The 16,784-nt window shown below is 38.1% G+C and overlaps 1 protein-coding gene across 15 annotated transcripts in view; it reads left to right on the top strand.

Moving 5' to 3' along the window:
- Positions 1–16,784, top strand: part of KMT2C (lysine methyltransferase 2C) — a 256,929-nt gene that overhangs the window by 184,476 nt on the left and 55,669 nt on the right. For 13 of the 15 annotated variants that reach the window (XR_011256794.1, XM_069588764.1, XM_069588767.1 and 10 more), the window contains 7 exons: positions 4,171–4,299; positions 6,081–6,200; positions 8,814–8,944; positions 11,390–11,570; positions 15,121–15,225; positions 15,542–15,589; positions 16,579–16,716. Coding sequence is in view for 14 of the 15 variants with exons in the window: in XM_069588764.1 (XP_069444865.1) it covers positions 4,171–4,299; positions 6,081–6,200; positions 8,814–8,944; positions 11,390–11,570; positions 15,121–15,225; positions 15,542–15,589; positions 16,579–16,716 (852 nt within the window). In the remaining variant the exon portion in view is untranslated. The remainder of the gene's footprint in view (positions 1–4,170; positions 4,300–6,080; positions 6,201–8,813; positions 8,945–11,389; positions 11,571–15,120; positions 15,226–15,541; positions 15,590–16,578; positions 16,717–16,784) is intronic. The other 2 variants (XM_069588770.1, XM_069588768.1) reach the window with 1 other exon arrangement.

Here is a 16,784-nt window from a genome sequence, read left to right as displayed (position 1 = left end):
GTTTTAAGTGGGTGGGGGCTTGTAAAGTAGTAGTCTGTGTTTCTGGGAGGAATGGACCCGATGTCCATCACCCAGAGTATGGTGAAAACCTGTCACTTCTGAGGCCATTAGAAAATTCCTGAAAAGTGGTTTCATAGTCCTGACTTAAATCTGCTGCATTTCACAGAATTTGAGAGGTTTCTCGATAGTACACATTAATTCCCAAAGTATGAGATTATAAAGCCTCTTAAAGCATCAATAAAAAGACTGTATGGCTTTCCCAGTGACTACTGTTCTGGGAAACAGTGCTGCGAGAAATGGTGGACACTTCTGCACTTGTACAGTTTCTGAATGAGGCTGCCAGCAGAGACATCCCCTTAGAAGCATTACCGTGCATCATACCACACACGCAGGACAAAGTCCACGTGAGCTTGTAATGCTCCTGAAACACGGCAGCAATACCCATCTTTGTGGGGTTAATTTTTAACTCTACTGATGAGTGTTTCTTGAGGGAAATAAGTCATAAACAATCACCTTAGCATATCAGAAACAAACTCCTTGTCCAGTAGAAGCAGGCTTCTTTCTAATTAACCTACTGAAAGCGGAGTACCCTGTTAATAGAGACCGCCCCCAGTCTACAAAGTCTGTGCCTCAGGAGTGGGATCACAATGCTTCCCCTCTCTGTGCCCCGGGGGGGCTCCCTCACAACATGGTGGGGGCGTCCAGACGCACTCAGCCTGTGGCAGGGAGGGTGAGGGTAGGTGCAGAGGGGCCAGCGCAGACCAGAGAAAGCGGCTGGGTGAGTAGGCTTGTGATTTGTTAATGCTCATTCCCTTGACTCTTAAACTTTTGTTTTTGGACAAGTAGTATATTCACGTTTTAAAAACAAGAATAGGAGTGTTCCTCTCTCCCGTGTCTGGCCAGTTCACTTGTGTGTCCTTGTAGTGCTATTGTAATTCATGTGCAAGCTCTTGGGGTATGCACTTTTTTGTTCTTAATGTTCTTTTCCTTGCCTTTACACTATTCTTCATTTTTCATATTCTTTGTATGGCTGTAAGTAACTCAGTTCCCATTTTGAGAGGCCTCTAGGGTTTTTTGTTTGTTTCTTTCTTTGATTTTTTTCCCCCTTTCTTTTTTCTAGTCTACTCTAAGGGTCTTGAGGTTTCATACATTTCTCTTTCTCATTTGGTAGACATGTCTTCTTGAGAAACTTCCTGAGTTTCTAGAGAGTGCATAGAAGGCAAATTTGAGAGGTTATGTATTTCTGAAAATGTACCCACCCCGCTGACCGTTTCCAGGTTGGAATTCAGTTTTCTTTCAGCATTTTGAAATCATTGATCCAGCGTCTTTTAGTTTCTAGCGTTTAGGGAACTTGGTATGGTCCGTGTTGTCTCTGGATTCTGTTTGGATCTTAGGACGTTGCTTGTCTGCAATGTTCTGAAATTTCATGAAGATGCGTCTGCTTCATTCTCTTGTATGTTTTCCTCTCTTTGCCCGAGCACAGAGTGGCCCCTCATCCCGCGCCCCTCAGCGCTAGGAATACTCTGGAAACCCCTGATGCTTCTCCCCTTCGGTGCCTCACCCACTCAGCCCATGCTCCCTGTCTTTTCTCTGCTCCTTTCCAGCTCGGGTCTTCGCATTTTACGCTAAAGTAAATTTTCTTATTTTAGCTTTCTATCCCTTTACTGATTTTCATTTTCCTTTTGTTCTTAAATATCATGCATTAATTTTCAAGAGCTTTCTTCCTTTGAATGTTCCTTTACATAGCATCCTGTTCTTGCTTCACCTGTGTTTTATCTTATGTTAAAGTTTTTTTTGTTTCTTTTTCCTACGTAGTCTTTCAATTCCCAGTTGCTTTTTGTGGTCTCAGGTCTCTGTCTTTCATTTCATAATTCTAGGTTGTCCATGCGTGATTAAAAGTGAAGGCTAAAAGTGGAGACTGGTTAAACAAATAGTTTTTTAGAAACAGAATGACGGATTAAAACCTTGATGAAAAGCTTCAGGTCTGTGGGTGGTATGTGTTGACTGAGCTTTTGTGCCCTCAGCTCCCTGTTTGGAGAATCCCCCAGTGCTGGTACCTTTAGGCATTTCCCTGGGACTGGTTCGGTTTCCCAGGAGGATCTCCTGTCTCCTCTTGGGGCATAGAGGCTTAACTTCTGACCTTCTGCTGGGAGTTTAGTGGGGAAAGAACCTCAGATGAGAGTGCCAGCATTTAACCTGCCTGGAGTCAATTAATCCTGTTTTTAGAACATTGCCCCAGTGTGCAGTTTAAAAGTGTCCCAAGAGTCCCAAACCTGTGGGTGTGCTTGGCAGCCTCCCAGTGTGTGGGGTTGGGAGTGGGATTATGGCTTCTGTAGTTAATAAAAAATGAAGTTCTGTGTTTTAGCTTCCTGCTACCCATTTCCAAAGGTGCCTGATTCTGCCAGTTCCTCACCCTTTTGAAGACTGTGATATAAGCTGGATTCTTTTTTTGGTTCCTTCCACATTTAAATGAGAACTTGTTTAACTCAGTTGTCTTTCATCATTCAGCTTTCTCCTTCCAAAGTTATGGCTTTTCTTCTTTCCTGTTTTCTCTCTCTCTGTAGGTGTTTTTTTTTTTTTTTTTTTTTTTTTTAAATAAGTTGCTTTACTCTGTGTAGGGTTTCAGGAGAGTGAAGTTAAATTTTAGTCTACCATATCTAACCCTAAATTCCTTCTGATATATATTTCAGTGGGTTTATTTTAAGGTAAGTAGTTATACTGTTTTGTTTTCTTTGGTGTTTGCTAAGTTTCAGTAAATAAATTTTCATGGTTTAATTTTAGCTATAGAAAGCAATTATCAGAATAATTATAGAATTGACCTCAAACATTGACCTAGTATTAATATTACTGGGAAAAAAAAGCACAGTGCTAATGGTATAATAGAAATGTTATACATAATACTTACAATATTGAAGAACAGTGTAAACAGTTTATTCTTAAATGTATTTGATAACTTTTCCCCCCTGCAGCACAGCATAAAGCATAATTTGAAAAGCTTTGATTACCATGGTTTTAAAAGTGTTCTTAAGAACTGACCTTCTGTGTGCATTACTTAATTTCATTGATTATATCATGCTGTGAGAAAATTATTGAATCCCTGTTACATAGCATCCATGCTTAAGGATGCAGCTGTCACTGAGAATCTTGATGCCTGTTTTTAAGGAGAATGTAGTCTAGCAAGGAAATGGACATTGAGAGAACCAATTCAGATGACGCACAGTGTTAATGTACAGGAGCATGCAGCTGTGGGGACTTTCTAGGAAATGAATCCTGCGAGATGGGGGGATAGGGACAGGCAGGGAGGGAGAGCTTCATGAGCACAGGGAACTGAGTGTGAGTTGGTCGGGGGGCGGTGAGGCTGCGGCGCTCACAGGACACATCACCTGGGCCTTACAGTGTGAGTCTCATTCGCAGGCTACTGGGAAGACATTAAAGGGTTCTTAAGCAGAAAATTGATAGGTATTTATAGGAAGATCATTTAGACTGCAGTTTAAGAACCGATTAGGGAGGAAGGTAAGCTTGGAGACAAGGAGAGGGATAGGAGGGGAGGGAATGGCAGTAAGTTGAGATTGGACTGAGATGACAGTCAAGAAAAGTAAAACGCCTTTGAGAGATACTGAGGAGCTCTGATGGTATGAAAAAAGAAATGAGGCATTGTCAAGACGGTCTCCCAGGAGTCTGGCTTCTGCAGGGTACATTTCTTTGCTCTTTAATGACAGGCAAATCCCTAGGAAGGGAGGAACTTCATTTCAAATTAGTAGTTCAATTTTGTATGTAGAGTTTTCAGTAACTGGGTAATGTCTAATTACAGATTAGTTGCAACTCAGGAGAGTTCTAGGCTAGAGAGACAGCCTTTGGATCCTGGACCTGAAGACATAATTAATAGCAAGGAGTGATAGTTTACGTGCTACTTGATTTACACTTGTCCTTCCAAGCATCCGCTCTGGTCCCCTTCCTTGCGCCTCGTGTTGTGTTTCCTGAGAAAGGTGCACTGAGCAGCAAGACTCCCAGCCGTCGGGGGCCTTTCCCGTCTCTGTCTGTACTTTCCCTGCCAGTTGGGATGCATGATTAGAGTGGCTCAGCAGCCGTTTTGCTTTGTCTTTCCTCTTACATAGGAGCTGTACATTCGGTAGTTTTTTCAGTTCTATCTGTACATTTACTTTTTTCCAGAAGGAGAACTCATGGATTGTGATGGAAAATCAGAATCTAGCCCTGAACGAGAAGCTGTGGATGATGAAACTAAGGGGGTCGAAGGAACAGAGGGCGTCAAAAAGAGAAAAAGAAAACCATACAGACCAGGTGGAGTGCCTTAGCTGGACATTTTAGTTATAATCAAAACTTAGTTACTTTAAGAAAAATATAATAGGGCTTCAATTATAATGAAATAATCAGGATGAAATATAACTTCTAACAACTCTAAACTGAAACTTGTATGTGTAGATGACAGAGCTAAACTATTGCAATAAATACACTTTGTAGGTGAAAAATGCCTTAGTGGGGTATGTCACTAACTCACAATAAAGCATATGTTTTCCCTTGATGTGAACCTCTTAATTCTGTCATGATTTAGCATTCACTCTCTAATATTTATGTTTTTTAAATTTACTGCATTTTTTGTGCAGGAGTACCAGCTAGTAAGTGTACAATATGAAGGTGATAGGACAGAGTTCTTATGTTTCCTAGAATTTATAGTTTGGTTAATAATGTGACTGTTAAGAACTCTTATTTTCTCTCTGCCTCAGGGGAGGGGAGAGAAAAGCTGTCCTGTTTGTCAAACTTTTTTTGCCTTAATGGAAAAAAAAGTATTGACATATTCATAATACAGAACTTCTAGTCTCTTTTTAGGCAGTTTGCTTATGAAAATGTTTTGCATTTTTTAAAGCAGAAATTTTTAAAGTATATTTTTTAATTGGAGTATAATTGCTTTACAAGGGTATGTTAGTTTCTGCTGTACAGCAGTGTGAATCAGCTGTAAGTACTTGTTTATCCCCTCCCCTGGAACCTCGGTCCCACCCACTCTCTGCCGTGAGGTGTATTGAATCAGTCCAATCTTTATTCTTCTGATTGCCACTGTTTCATTGATAAGAATGATCTAAATGCCTTTTGATGTGTAAGGAAAAGCTTTGTGTTTGTTTTCCAATAGATTTTCCTTCCAGTTGGGCCACATCTGTAACTAATGCGTAGATGAGCTTCATCCATTGGAACGAAACGAAACGAAAATGACTTCGTTTCTTTATAATTATGAGGCTTATAAGGCACTTCCTTTTTTAGACGTGTCTGAATTCCTTCCAGGAACTTAAGAGTTAAATGTTGAGGGGGTGTTTTTGTTGTTTTCCTTATCTGCCTTACATGGAAGTAAGTCATCCATGTAAGGGACCCATGTGAGGGGCCCATTAGGTCACAAAGCATATTGTTAGTGATAAAAGCTGTCAGTGCTGCTGTATGTTAGGCGCTAGTCTCAGCACTTTATAACCTGTGTATAGGAGATGCTGTACATTATCCCTGTTTTACCAGTGAGGGAACTGAGGCGGTGGAAAGTTAAGTAACTTGCCCGAAGTCTGCCAGTAACCGGAATGGCACAGCTTAGTGCCAGATTCCGTGCCCTCACTGGGGCTGCGTGCGTCTCACGGCTTGAGCTTTACTAGGGGTACCTGGACACACTTCCCCAAAAGCCATGCTGGTTTTCTTTGGGATCATCTAGTTGAGTTTGTGTCTTGTGTCTGCTCTCCCTCAACTAACGTACAAATAATTTGAATGATGATCTGTGAGTTAGTGACATTAAGGAAACAAGCATAATATACTATAATGTTTACTCTGACATTGTTTAGAAGAAGTACATGCAGGCTTCTGTATTTCAAAGGATTTTTATTCCTGTTTGGTTAGTAATAAGATACCAATAACTTTGACGTCCTATTTCCAAACTCTTGTATTTTGCATTAAAATGAGATTATTGATTTAAATTAGCCCATTTGAATTTGAGATATTCCTCACTTGTGAGACTGAACATTTTCATCCTGCTTCTGGAGGAAATACAGGGAGAATAGTTATTTACAGGATTCCTCAATTTCTGTTTTGGATAGGTATTGGTGGATTTATGGTACGACAAAGAAGTCGAACTGGGCAAGGAAAAACCAAAAGATCTGTGATCAGAAAGGATTCCTCAGGCTCCATTTCCGAGCAGTTACCCAGCAGAGATGATGGTATGGTCCTGATTTTGATTGATTTTACTGTCTTGTCTTGACATTCCCAATTGAAAACAACTATTGGAAATAATGCTACGGTTACCACCTTACCGCTGCTTAGCGATCTGAAAGGTGCCTGTGCAGTTCATATCTGCAGTGTAGCAGGTTTGATAAGAAAATTATTTAAACCCAGCAGATTATGTTGCTTTGAGGTTTTTAACAAGTGTCTTTGTTGTATTTTTTCCCTCTGTTAAATATGAGCAGCTTAGGGATTTGATCACAGAGTCACATCTGGCACTTCCTGGTCATCTCACAGCAGGCCGTTCTTTGCCTGACTGATGTACTTGGTGTAAAGCCGGAAATTTCGTAGACCATGCATCTGAAAGTGACAGGATACCCCAATAATTTATAACAAAATTGGATGCTGTTTTAGAAATGTATCTTCCAATTAATATTCTGTCATCTTTTCTTAGAGTTTCAAAGAAAGCTAAGTCATTGCTAAAGCCATAGCTTAAGAATCGGTTCTAATGAGGACTTTGCAATCCATATGGTTTTGATCTGTACGTTTTCTGTATTTTAAATATTGTATATAAAATGTAAAGATAAATGATATGTTTTTATTATGTTTTTTGAATAAAGTTCTTCCATTACATTGTGGTAGGCTTTTGGCCTGTGAATTAATTTTTTTTTTTGATTGCTGTACATTTTTAAAAGAAAGCACTGTAATGGTTTTAAAAAAGTTTCTCATATTACTTAATGTGGCTATAATAAGCCCCAGTTAAGAAATGTGATACATTCAGGGAAACTATTTTTTGTATTTTCCACGTTTGCCTCTATTGTCTTCTAAATAATTTTAGTTTCATCATTTAGTGTTTTCCTTCATTTGTCATTCACTGAGTTTTTAATCGACCGTGCATATTTTCCTTTTCCTAACTACTTTTTAGGTATTTTAACACTGTAGTTTCTTCGTACAACTTACTGCTCTAGTTGCAGTTGATTTAGAGTCAAATATTTTCAAATCTTTGCACGTCAGGTTCTGTGCTGTCTCTCTCCTGTCCCCTGCTGCCTACTGCCTCATTTGATGGTGTTCATTGTGTGAGATATGCATACACATATATTAAACAACAACACAGTCTTTTTTAATTGTGAGCTCATATTCTGTAGAGCATTCTCTGAAATTTTTGGGAACTGAATTAAAGGTTGGTTCCTTCAGAAAAGATTTGCGTTTGTTGCTGCCAGGAACATGAGGTCCTACTACCCCAGGACTCCTTTAAGCTAAGTATTAGTGTAAAGGTTTTTGGTTCACCTGTGTTATAGAAACCCAGGTTTCTTACACATCAGGGCTGTTTTGAGTTTATGAACTCTTAAGGAAGATGTTCATTTGTTTTGTCTTTCTCTCCAGCACCATGTTATTTACTGACGGTTTTCTTTGCCGTTGGGGTGGGGATGGTGGTGAGTGATGAGAGGATGGGAGGGTGTGCTCTGTGTTCACCCAGCCCTGGGTGTGGAGCCCTGGGTCCCGCCTTTGTAGCAGGCACCCCTGGTTGATCTCGCCACCTTGGGGAGAGGCTGCAGGCTTTGTCTTCTATATATACCCCATTCCTCATAGTGCTCTGAAAACTGGAGTTCAAGGTCACTAGGTTTTAGCAGCATTTCAGAGAGCTTTATTTCGTTCTTTGCTTATTTTTGTGGTTCCTGTTTGACCTTAATTTTTGGTCTTAGAGAATTCTATATTTTCTGGTTAGATTACTGGTAAATTTTAAAAAAATGTTTAAAAAAATAATTAAAAAAATTTAAAAATTGTTTAAAATGTTTATCCACTATATTTAGTACTTTTTATTCAACCTATGTAGTCTGGCAACATAAGTGCCCACATTGATTTTCAGAAGGCATGTATGTGTCTTTTGCTTAAAGTATCTGAGAGTATCATTTGATTCCTTGCTCACCTGCTCTAAGTGGTATTCTTGTTTATTAGTCCAACATTTCAGATTTTTGCATTTATTTTAAATTTGAGCATTCATAACATTTTTATGAGCAGATTCAGATAGTCATACATTATCACAATATGTGTGTACTATAGATACCTAGTTTGCAATAAATCCCCAAACCTAGAATTGCTGGATTGAGGGATACACATTTTTAAAAAGACTTGCTGGACAGTTCCAATAAACTCTACCTAAAGGTTGGAAGTACTGCTAAATTCCTTTTAGTTGTTTGTGAGTAGCCATTTCTCCATACTCATTAGCATTGAATATGGTTTTCGTGTGTTTTTTTTTTAACCTTTAACAAGATGTCACCATTATATAAAAACAAATTTCTGCTTTGTAAGAAAATACTCATTAAGACACAATAGGAAGCATGCTGGTACTAAGTAGTCATGAAATGAAATTTTATGATACTTAATTTACTTTGAGATCTTTTTGTGAAAGTTTTTTATTTGTCAACTCATTGTGTATATGTTAAATTTAGACAGCTGTATGTCAGTTATATCTCAATAAAACTGAAAGAATAAAGACAAAACTTGTCTGTGTGTATGTTGGTAAGTTAGTTATCATTTATTATTAGTTACTTTGGTGGGTTTATTTGAAAATTTTAAATATCACATATTTATAAGTGTGATTGTTGTTTCAGGCTGGAGTGAGCAGTTACCAGATACCTTAGTTGATGAATCTATTTCTGTTAATGAAAACACTGAAAAAATAAAGAAGAGATACCGAAAAAGGAAAAATAAGCTCGAAGAAATTTTCCCTGCCTATTTACAAGTAATATTTTGCTTTATATTATGTATTTGTTAATGCAAGAAATGTGAAGTGATGTCTTGAGTTTTGAAAAATAGTTTTCTTGTTTTTGTCATCCCAAATGCTATTTTTACCTTCTAAGGGCCCTTAAAAATTACATTCATCCTTTTTGTGCTTCGATACTTTTCAGAGTTCTTTTTTTATCCCAGTTTTTCACTTCTAAATTTCAGAAGACATATAAGAACTCTACGGCTGGGACAGGCTCATTCTTGCAAACCAGGCACACCATTGTGCTCTGCAGACCCACGTCTGGTGGACTCCCTTTGCCAGCACTGGTTATAGTAATTATGTTCACTGAATGAAGATGGTTTTTTAGCAGCCAGAATTACAGCTATAATAACACATCACTTTTAGGGGCTTCCCAGGTGGTAATAGTGGTAAAGAACCCACTTACCAATGCAGGAGACATAAGAAACTTGGGTTTGATCCCTGGGTCAGGAAGATCCCCTGGAGGAGGGCGTGGCAGCCTTCTCCAGTATTCTTGCCTGGAGAATCCCATGGACAGAGGAGCCTGGTGGGCTGCAGTCCACAGGATCACAAAGAGTCAGTCACTGAAGTGACTTAGCACGCTTGCACCCATTCATTCTGGAAGTGTGAAAACTGATCATTCCATACTTTCACAAAAGAACCTTAAACAATAGTGGATTGGATTTCCTGATTACTACTATAGTCATAATGTTAATCTAGATTATTTCTTTTGGTGAACAGGTGTAATTCCCCTAGTGTTCATCAGTAATTTACAACTTTTTGATATGAAGGAAACTTGTAATGGTACTGTTACTTGGACATCTTGTGATAGCAATTGTATTTTTTTTTCCACTGCTTTTTGGAGTAGAGTGGGAAATATAGTGACTAGTGATGAAAATCCATGAGGAATTCATAAACAGTTTTTTTCTAGTTTTTCTTTATTAATCACAGCAGTGTCAAGATAAGGTATAAATAATTGTGTGATCTACCTAGTAGAAATAGTTTTGTGGTCTGTTAATACCAGATGGTTGATAAATACCACTAAATTCATCATGAGCCATACAAAGAAACAGTTTTTGCTAATGGTGTTCTGAGATCTCTCAGATTTATACTGAAGGCATTAAGTAAATAATCTGTAATGTTCCAAGATGCTTTCTACTATTCAGCATTTTTCTTAGTGATACAAGCATTGCTGGTATAAGAGGCTAGTCATCTCCTGCCCGGTGCTCTTTTCTTTGTGGGTTTTCAGACTTCACCGACCATCCTCCCCTGTCCCTTTTCACAAGTTAACCGCGTGGCGTTTCTCCTTTGAGAACTTTTTAAATAATTTATTTTTGCACAGTCTTATTATAGTCTTGGTTTATATTTTATGTTTTGCTGGATGTATCATTCAGATTGCTTTCTTTTAATATTACTGTATTTTAGAGCTTTATTTTTGACAGCATAGTCCTACAGTATTTTACAGTATGTATTTATGGATGTTTATAATTCATTTAGTCATATGCTTTCTGACAGACATTGAGGCTGTTTTCATTTTAGGGGTATATAACTAAAAAATGATGCATCGAACCTCTTTCATTTATGTATCTTTGCCAAGAGTGTATTAAATGTGGGTAGTTACTGCAAAATTGCCCTCCCCTTTCCAGATAGACCACATTATAGAAAATAGAATTTTGGAATAGAAGTAGGTGAAGGGGGTCCCCAGCGCTTCCTATTGTTCTCCTTATTGATGCTGGAGAAGTTGGGGAGAGATCCTGGAGTTGCAAGGAGGCCAGGCTTGAAAGAGTGGTCTCTACAATATAAATGGAAAAAAGTCAGCATGAGTAACTGAATAAAATGCCAAGGCTTTGGTGGTAAATTTTGTACACACAGTTTGTTTAAAATGACTGTAAAAACCCTCTTTCAGATTTATAGTGTGTGAAGTCTTTAATTTGGTTATATGCATCAGTGGGAGATTGCAAATCTATCTGTGAAGTATACAGATATTAAAGTTGTAGATCAAACCCTTGAGTTAACCCCTGCAGATCATCTACAAATGTTAGTAATATTCATGAAGTTTTAGTTTTTCTTACAATATGAATTAAGATGCCATAATATTATGAATTTATCCATTTTTAAATTTCACTGTGGTCTAACCTGGGATTACCAAATTACTGTGATTGCTAGAAACATTTGACAGAATTGGGTAGTTTTATTTGGTTAATTTTACTTGATTCTATTTAAAGAAACACAGAAAACTTTATTTCTAAAAAAGGGGAATTTACATAAAACAATTGACAGGATATCTCTTGCTTACATATTTCTACATTCAATTCTTATATTGTTAAATACTAAGCTTTTCTGTTATTTCTGCCTTCTTATCAAAATGACAATTACCTGTATTCTCATTTTAGAATTTTCTGACTGAGTCAGTCGTTTCCATGTGTGCTTCTCTTTGTCTAGGAAGCTTTCTTTGGAAAAGATCTTCTAGACACAACAAGACAAAACAAACTGAGTTTGGATAATCTATCAGAAGACACAACCCAGCTTTCTTATAAAACAAACACCAATACCACTTTCTTGGATCCTTCCTTAGACCCGCTGCTTAGTTCATCCTCAGCGCCAACAAAACCTGGAGCTCACGGTATGTAGAGTAAATGACAATATTTTTTTTTTATCACATTACATTCATCTTCCTTTTAGAGCTTTGAAATGCTTATAAAACTTACCTTTATTGAAATAGAACTTGCATTCAGTAAATGCAACTATTTTTTAAGTGGACCAGGTCTGTATGATTTAGCAAATAAATTCATCTTTGTTACTACCATGAAATCAACTCTTGCAAGTTGTAAAGGAAAACACTTGGTTTATAGTTGACTGAAGGCGACATATGGGAGTATAATGAGGCCATGATTGGTGAGTTACAATAATCTTCAACTTAAGATGTTTTTCAAAATTAATTATACAGCCCCAAGAAATTCCAAAGAAGAAAGAATATTGTAGTTGGAAGCCGTCTGACCCATTGTGTTAATATACTGCGGAATATATTGCCTTGGGAGAAGGAAATGGCAACCCACTCCAGTATTCTTGCCTGGAGAATCCCAGGGATGGGGGAGCCTGGTGGGCTGCCATCTGTGGGGTCGCGCAGAGTCGGACTCGACTGAAGCGACGCAGCAGCAGCAGCAGCAGCATATTGCCTTAGGTCGGTTTCTCACTGTTGACAGTTTAGGCCATCTACCTTTGTTGATGGAGGGAGGCCATCTGGAGCATTGTGGGATATTCAGTAGCATCTCTAGCCTCACGATGTTGTGATAGGAAAAATGTCTCCAGATATTGCCAAATGTCCCTGCAAACCTGTCTTCTGTTGAGACTCTAGACATTGGGGATACAGGGACTACTCAGAATCAGAGAAAGATACAAGAACTTAATGTGTATAAAGTAATATTAACATCAGCAAGGCTGTCTAGAATTTAGCTAGCTTGGTATCCCAAAGGTTTTCTTCCACTTCTGTATTTTTGTTTTACTTTCAGTTGTGCAGTCCATGGGGTCACAAAGAGTCAGACACGATTCAGCGACTAAACAGTGAACAACAAATTAAATATTCTTCTGACAGGCTTCCTTTTTGTCGTTGAATTGCAGTTATCACTCATTTAATTTTATAAACCCAATTTTGAAAATAATCTTAAAGCAGTATCCACTGAAAGATGACTTTTGATAATGTTGAGTTGCTTTTCATTAACTTGGCATTATCCTGGATTGAAATACAGGCTACTAGTATTTTTTTAACTTCTTGAAATAATTAGAAGCAATCTTGCCCCCTGTTATTCGAAAGCACACATTTAGCATGAGACTAAAGGCCATACTCTTTGTTTAATGCTAACAGATCATTTTACTTTTTAGTTCAATTGTTTTGAGTATTTTCCTGCTCTCATCCATGTCAGTATGTTGTTAAAATAATGTGTAGTGAAAGACTTGCAAGTACTTCAAAGGATGTCTTACTATTTGAAGGATGCCTTGTAAAAACCTTGCCTAGCCATTTAAAGGCTTCCATAGAAGTAAATTGCCCTTGAGTTTCTATAAGAAAGAGAACTGGGGTTGGGCAGGAGATACTGTGACAGGAAAGACATTGATATATACCATTTTTCATTCCTGTTTCCTTCATTCGAAGTCATTTTCCCCAAAAAATTGGTGAAGAGAGAATGGTTTAGTGATAAAGCCAAAATACAGAGGACTAGAATAACACACATGTCAAAATCTGGTTGAATGTCATGTTCTGTACAGTTGAACCACTCTTTTGCTTTATGATGGGGAATTGAAAAACAATAGCTTCCTTTTTTAAAAAAAGTTATTCAATATTTTCCATTATGTCAGTTTTAATAATTTGTTAAAAAGATATAAAATGTCATCAGGTAGAGGAGAATTTTTAAAACACAGTCTTTTAAAAACCACTGTTATTTGTTTAATAGAAGTCCATTGGCTTAAGTCTCTTTACTCACTTGTGTTTTGTTGATGCTTTGTGGCTTGTGGGATCTTAGTTCCCTGACTAGGGATTGACCCCACACCTCCTGCAGTGGGAGTGTGGGGTCTCAACTGCTGGACAGCAAGGGGAAACCCTCCACTGATTCAAAATCAAAAAAACCTTACCCCAAAACAGTTACCCCGTTTTTTTTGTTGTTGTTGTTTTTTGTTTCAAGGATACTGATGTCCAGAGAATATATTATTGAAATAATTTTATTTTTTAAAAACTTTAGAAATATTTGGGCATACAAAATTTACTTTGGATTTCAGTTTGAAAAATTGTGTTTTTATGTACGTGTGAATTCTGTCTGATATGTTTAAAGGGACAAGACTGTGTTTTATAGAAATACTTGGTGTAGAGTCTGGAGTATTTTACGTCGTCTTCTCTTTTTTTTCTTAAGTAAAAACAGTCAAAAATGGATTAAAAAATTCTGATATTCCTTACATGACTAATAAAGTCACTAAAGGTAACCTAAATATTCTCCTACTTGATTAGGCTAGAAACCCTTGTCGCTCTCCCTGGCTCCTGATTGTCTCACGTTCCGCATCTCACACACCCGCAAGTTTGTCTCTGCCTTCAGATGCCATCCCACACCAGCGGCTGCCTACCTAAGCCTCCATCCGCTGTGTGCAGGCGGGCACTGCCTCTCACCGGGACCACAGCCACTCCTGCTCCCCCACCCAGCTCCAGTCTCCCAGCACGCCTTGCCCTCCTCCACCTTGGTCCATTCTGCACCTGGCAGCCAGTGTGTTCCCTTTAAGACATCAGTCACACCTTCCTCTAGCAACCTTCCAGCAGTTTCCCGTTTTACAGATGCCCCTGGAACAACAGGGGTTTGAACTGCGAGGGTCCACTTAGATGCGGAGTTTTTTCTCATACGTACAGCAGTCCTAGGATCTCTGGTGGGCTGAATCTGCGGATGTGGAAATGAGGCTAGAGAGGGCGAGTGTGGGTCAGATTTGGGTATTTGAGTACGTGGAGGATTGGCGGCCCCCTCCATGTTGTTCTTAATCCTTTTTTCCCTTATTGTTTATTTTTATAGCACTTATACTGGTGGTGTTTATTTACTCCTCTGAAAGAGGAAGCTCTGGAGCATCTGCACTGTGTGTTAGTCCCTTTTCTATTCCAGTGGCTGGACCAGTGCCTATTAGCTTCCTCCATAGACATAATTCTGTGGCTGCTCAAATACCTTCTTGAGTAAATGAGTGAAAATGAGTGTTAAGAGTAAAGCTGGAAGTAGGCATTTTACTCGATGGTATCTGCTTTATACTTTACAAGGCACTTTAAGCAGTAGGTTTAATATTTATCTTCTATTGTGTTTTCTAGACGTCATTTTTAGAGGTGCTTTTTCTAATTTTTTTTTTTTTTGCTTTGTTACAGCATTCTATTTCATTTTTACTGCCTATGGGTTTTTATTTAAACATTTATTTCATTGTTAATATACAGTAGTCACAAAAACAAAAGTCTTAATTTTTAATGTTTTGTTATTCAAATGTTGGAGTGCCTTTTCTATGAAAAATTCCTTACTTTAGAAGTAATAATCTTTTTATGATTCTAGCACTTACCTCAGTATCTACTATATTCTCAATATTTGGTAAATGGTTGAATGAATGAGTTTTAGAATTTAATGTCTAGGAAAATGGTGACACTTTGAAATTATACTTACTATACTTAGGTGCTGCTGATGACCCCTTAGCTGATATTTCTGAAGTCTTAAACACAGATGATGACATTCTTGGAATAATTTCAGATGACCTTGCAAAATCAGTTGATCATTCAGGTACATTTGCCCAGTGTCTATTTTATGATGTGAGTGAGAGGTGTGTGTGTGTGTGTGTGTGTGTGAAACAAGCGTAGGCATTGAAATAGAAAAAATTTTTTTCTCTGACATCGTCAAACTCATCATTTTATTTGATCTGCCTTGACTTTCCTGCTTTAAGAGGGGAAATAGCACATTAGTAATTTCTGTTGTCTGTTTAATTGCATCAGAGCTAAGACTTTTTGCCTTATGTACCTCGTTTCTCCTTTTGTTTGAGCCGTCCCCCACTTCCCGCGCCTGTGGTAATCATCCGTTTTATTTGGTTTGGGTCTTGTAGGTCTTGATTTATGCACTTTCCAGGTTGAGAGCTCACCTTGTGCATTTGGTAAGAAACAGCAGTGGATGGTGGCTGACTAGCAGTAGTCTGTTCTGTTTTCAGTAGCGATTTCAGCTGGAACAGCCTGTAGCTGCATGCGTTCTTGTTACAGTGCTCCTGTGTCACTAATCCAGCTCTGTTTCTGTGTGTGCAGCTAAAGCATGGTACACCTGTGCTGTGCTTTGGGTGACTTTCTCTGTAGTGTTCTTTCTTTTTCTTTTTTTTAATGAATGGTTTTATTCTTTTTAGAAAGTAATCTGTACTATTACCCAAACATTATATTGATAGTTCCTAGTATAACCTCAAATAAGAGATGAATTTTCACTTGTTGATAGTAATATTGAGGAAGTGTGATAAAATAGACAATAAACCACTTTTAAATGTCACTCTTGCTTAAAAACCAGTTTATGTAAGATACAGCATGTTATGAACATAATCTGCATCTTGTTTTTGACTACAGAATATTTCAGAAATAAGATCTGTAGTTGGAATTGTTCACCAGAGGATGATTTTTACTAAGCATTGAGAGTGTGTGAGCTTTCCGTTAGTTAGTGTGAAACTTGACTGTTTTACAGCCTGCATATGATAGTTGACCCAGTTGTGTTCGAAACCACAAGTTCCTAAGTTTGAGTTAAAAGTATCTTGAACATTATATATTGATTCTTCTTCGAGACCGCTAACTTAATAATATGGTGCTTTTTCATGTGTAGAAATTAGCAATTTAGAACTAGAAGTGTTCTTTTGTTTCTGAGGAATTGTATTTCTCATGATTAAACCATAACTTTTTAAGCAGAGCCTAAGTTTACAAATATATTGTGCCTAATTTTTACTGATTGACTCCCTGGATTGGTTTAAGAATCTAGATTAATTCAGAATTACAGGCTTTCCATTGCTTTGTTTTAATCCTGTTGTTGTGTGTTAATGCAGGTAAATAGTGTAACGCATTTTCTGTGAGTGTTCAGAATCCACTTTCTGATACACATACCTTGCTCCTCTAGCTGGAATAGACGTTGGTCCGGTCGCTGATGACCCTTCGTCTCTGCCTCAGCCAAGTGTGGGTCAGAGTTCACGGCCTCTAAGTGAAGAGCAGCTCGATGGCATCCTCAGCCCTGAACTTGACAAGATGGTCACAGACGGTAAAGCATTTGCCCTCCATCTGGGCTTTCTAAAGACACGCAGAAATGTAATAGGATCTTCAAAGATG

Source organism: Ovis canadensis, chromosome 4, assembly GCF_042477335.2.
Source record: "Ovis canadensis isolate MfBH-ARS-UI-01 breed Bighorn chromosome 4, ARS-UI_OviCan_v2, whole genome shotgun sequence".
Lineage (NCBI taxonomy): Eukaryota > Metazoa > Chordata > Mammalia > Artiodactyla > Bovidae > Ovis > Ovis canadensis.
Note: the sequence above shows the minus strand (reverse complement) of the source record. Positions and strands in the feature narration are given on the sequence as shown.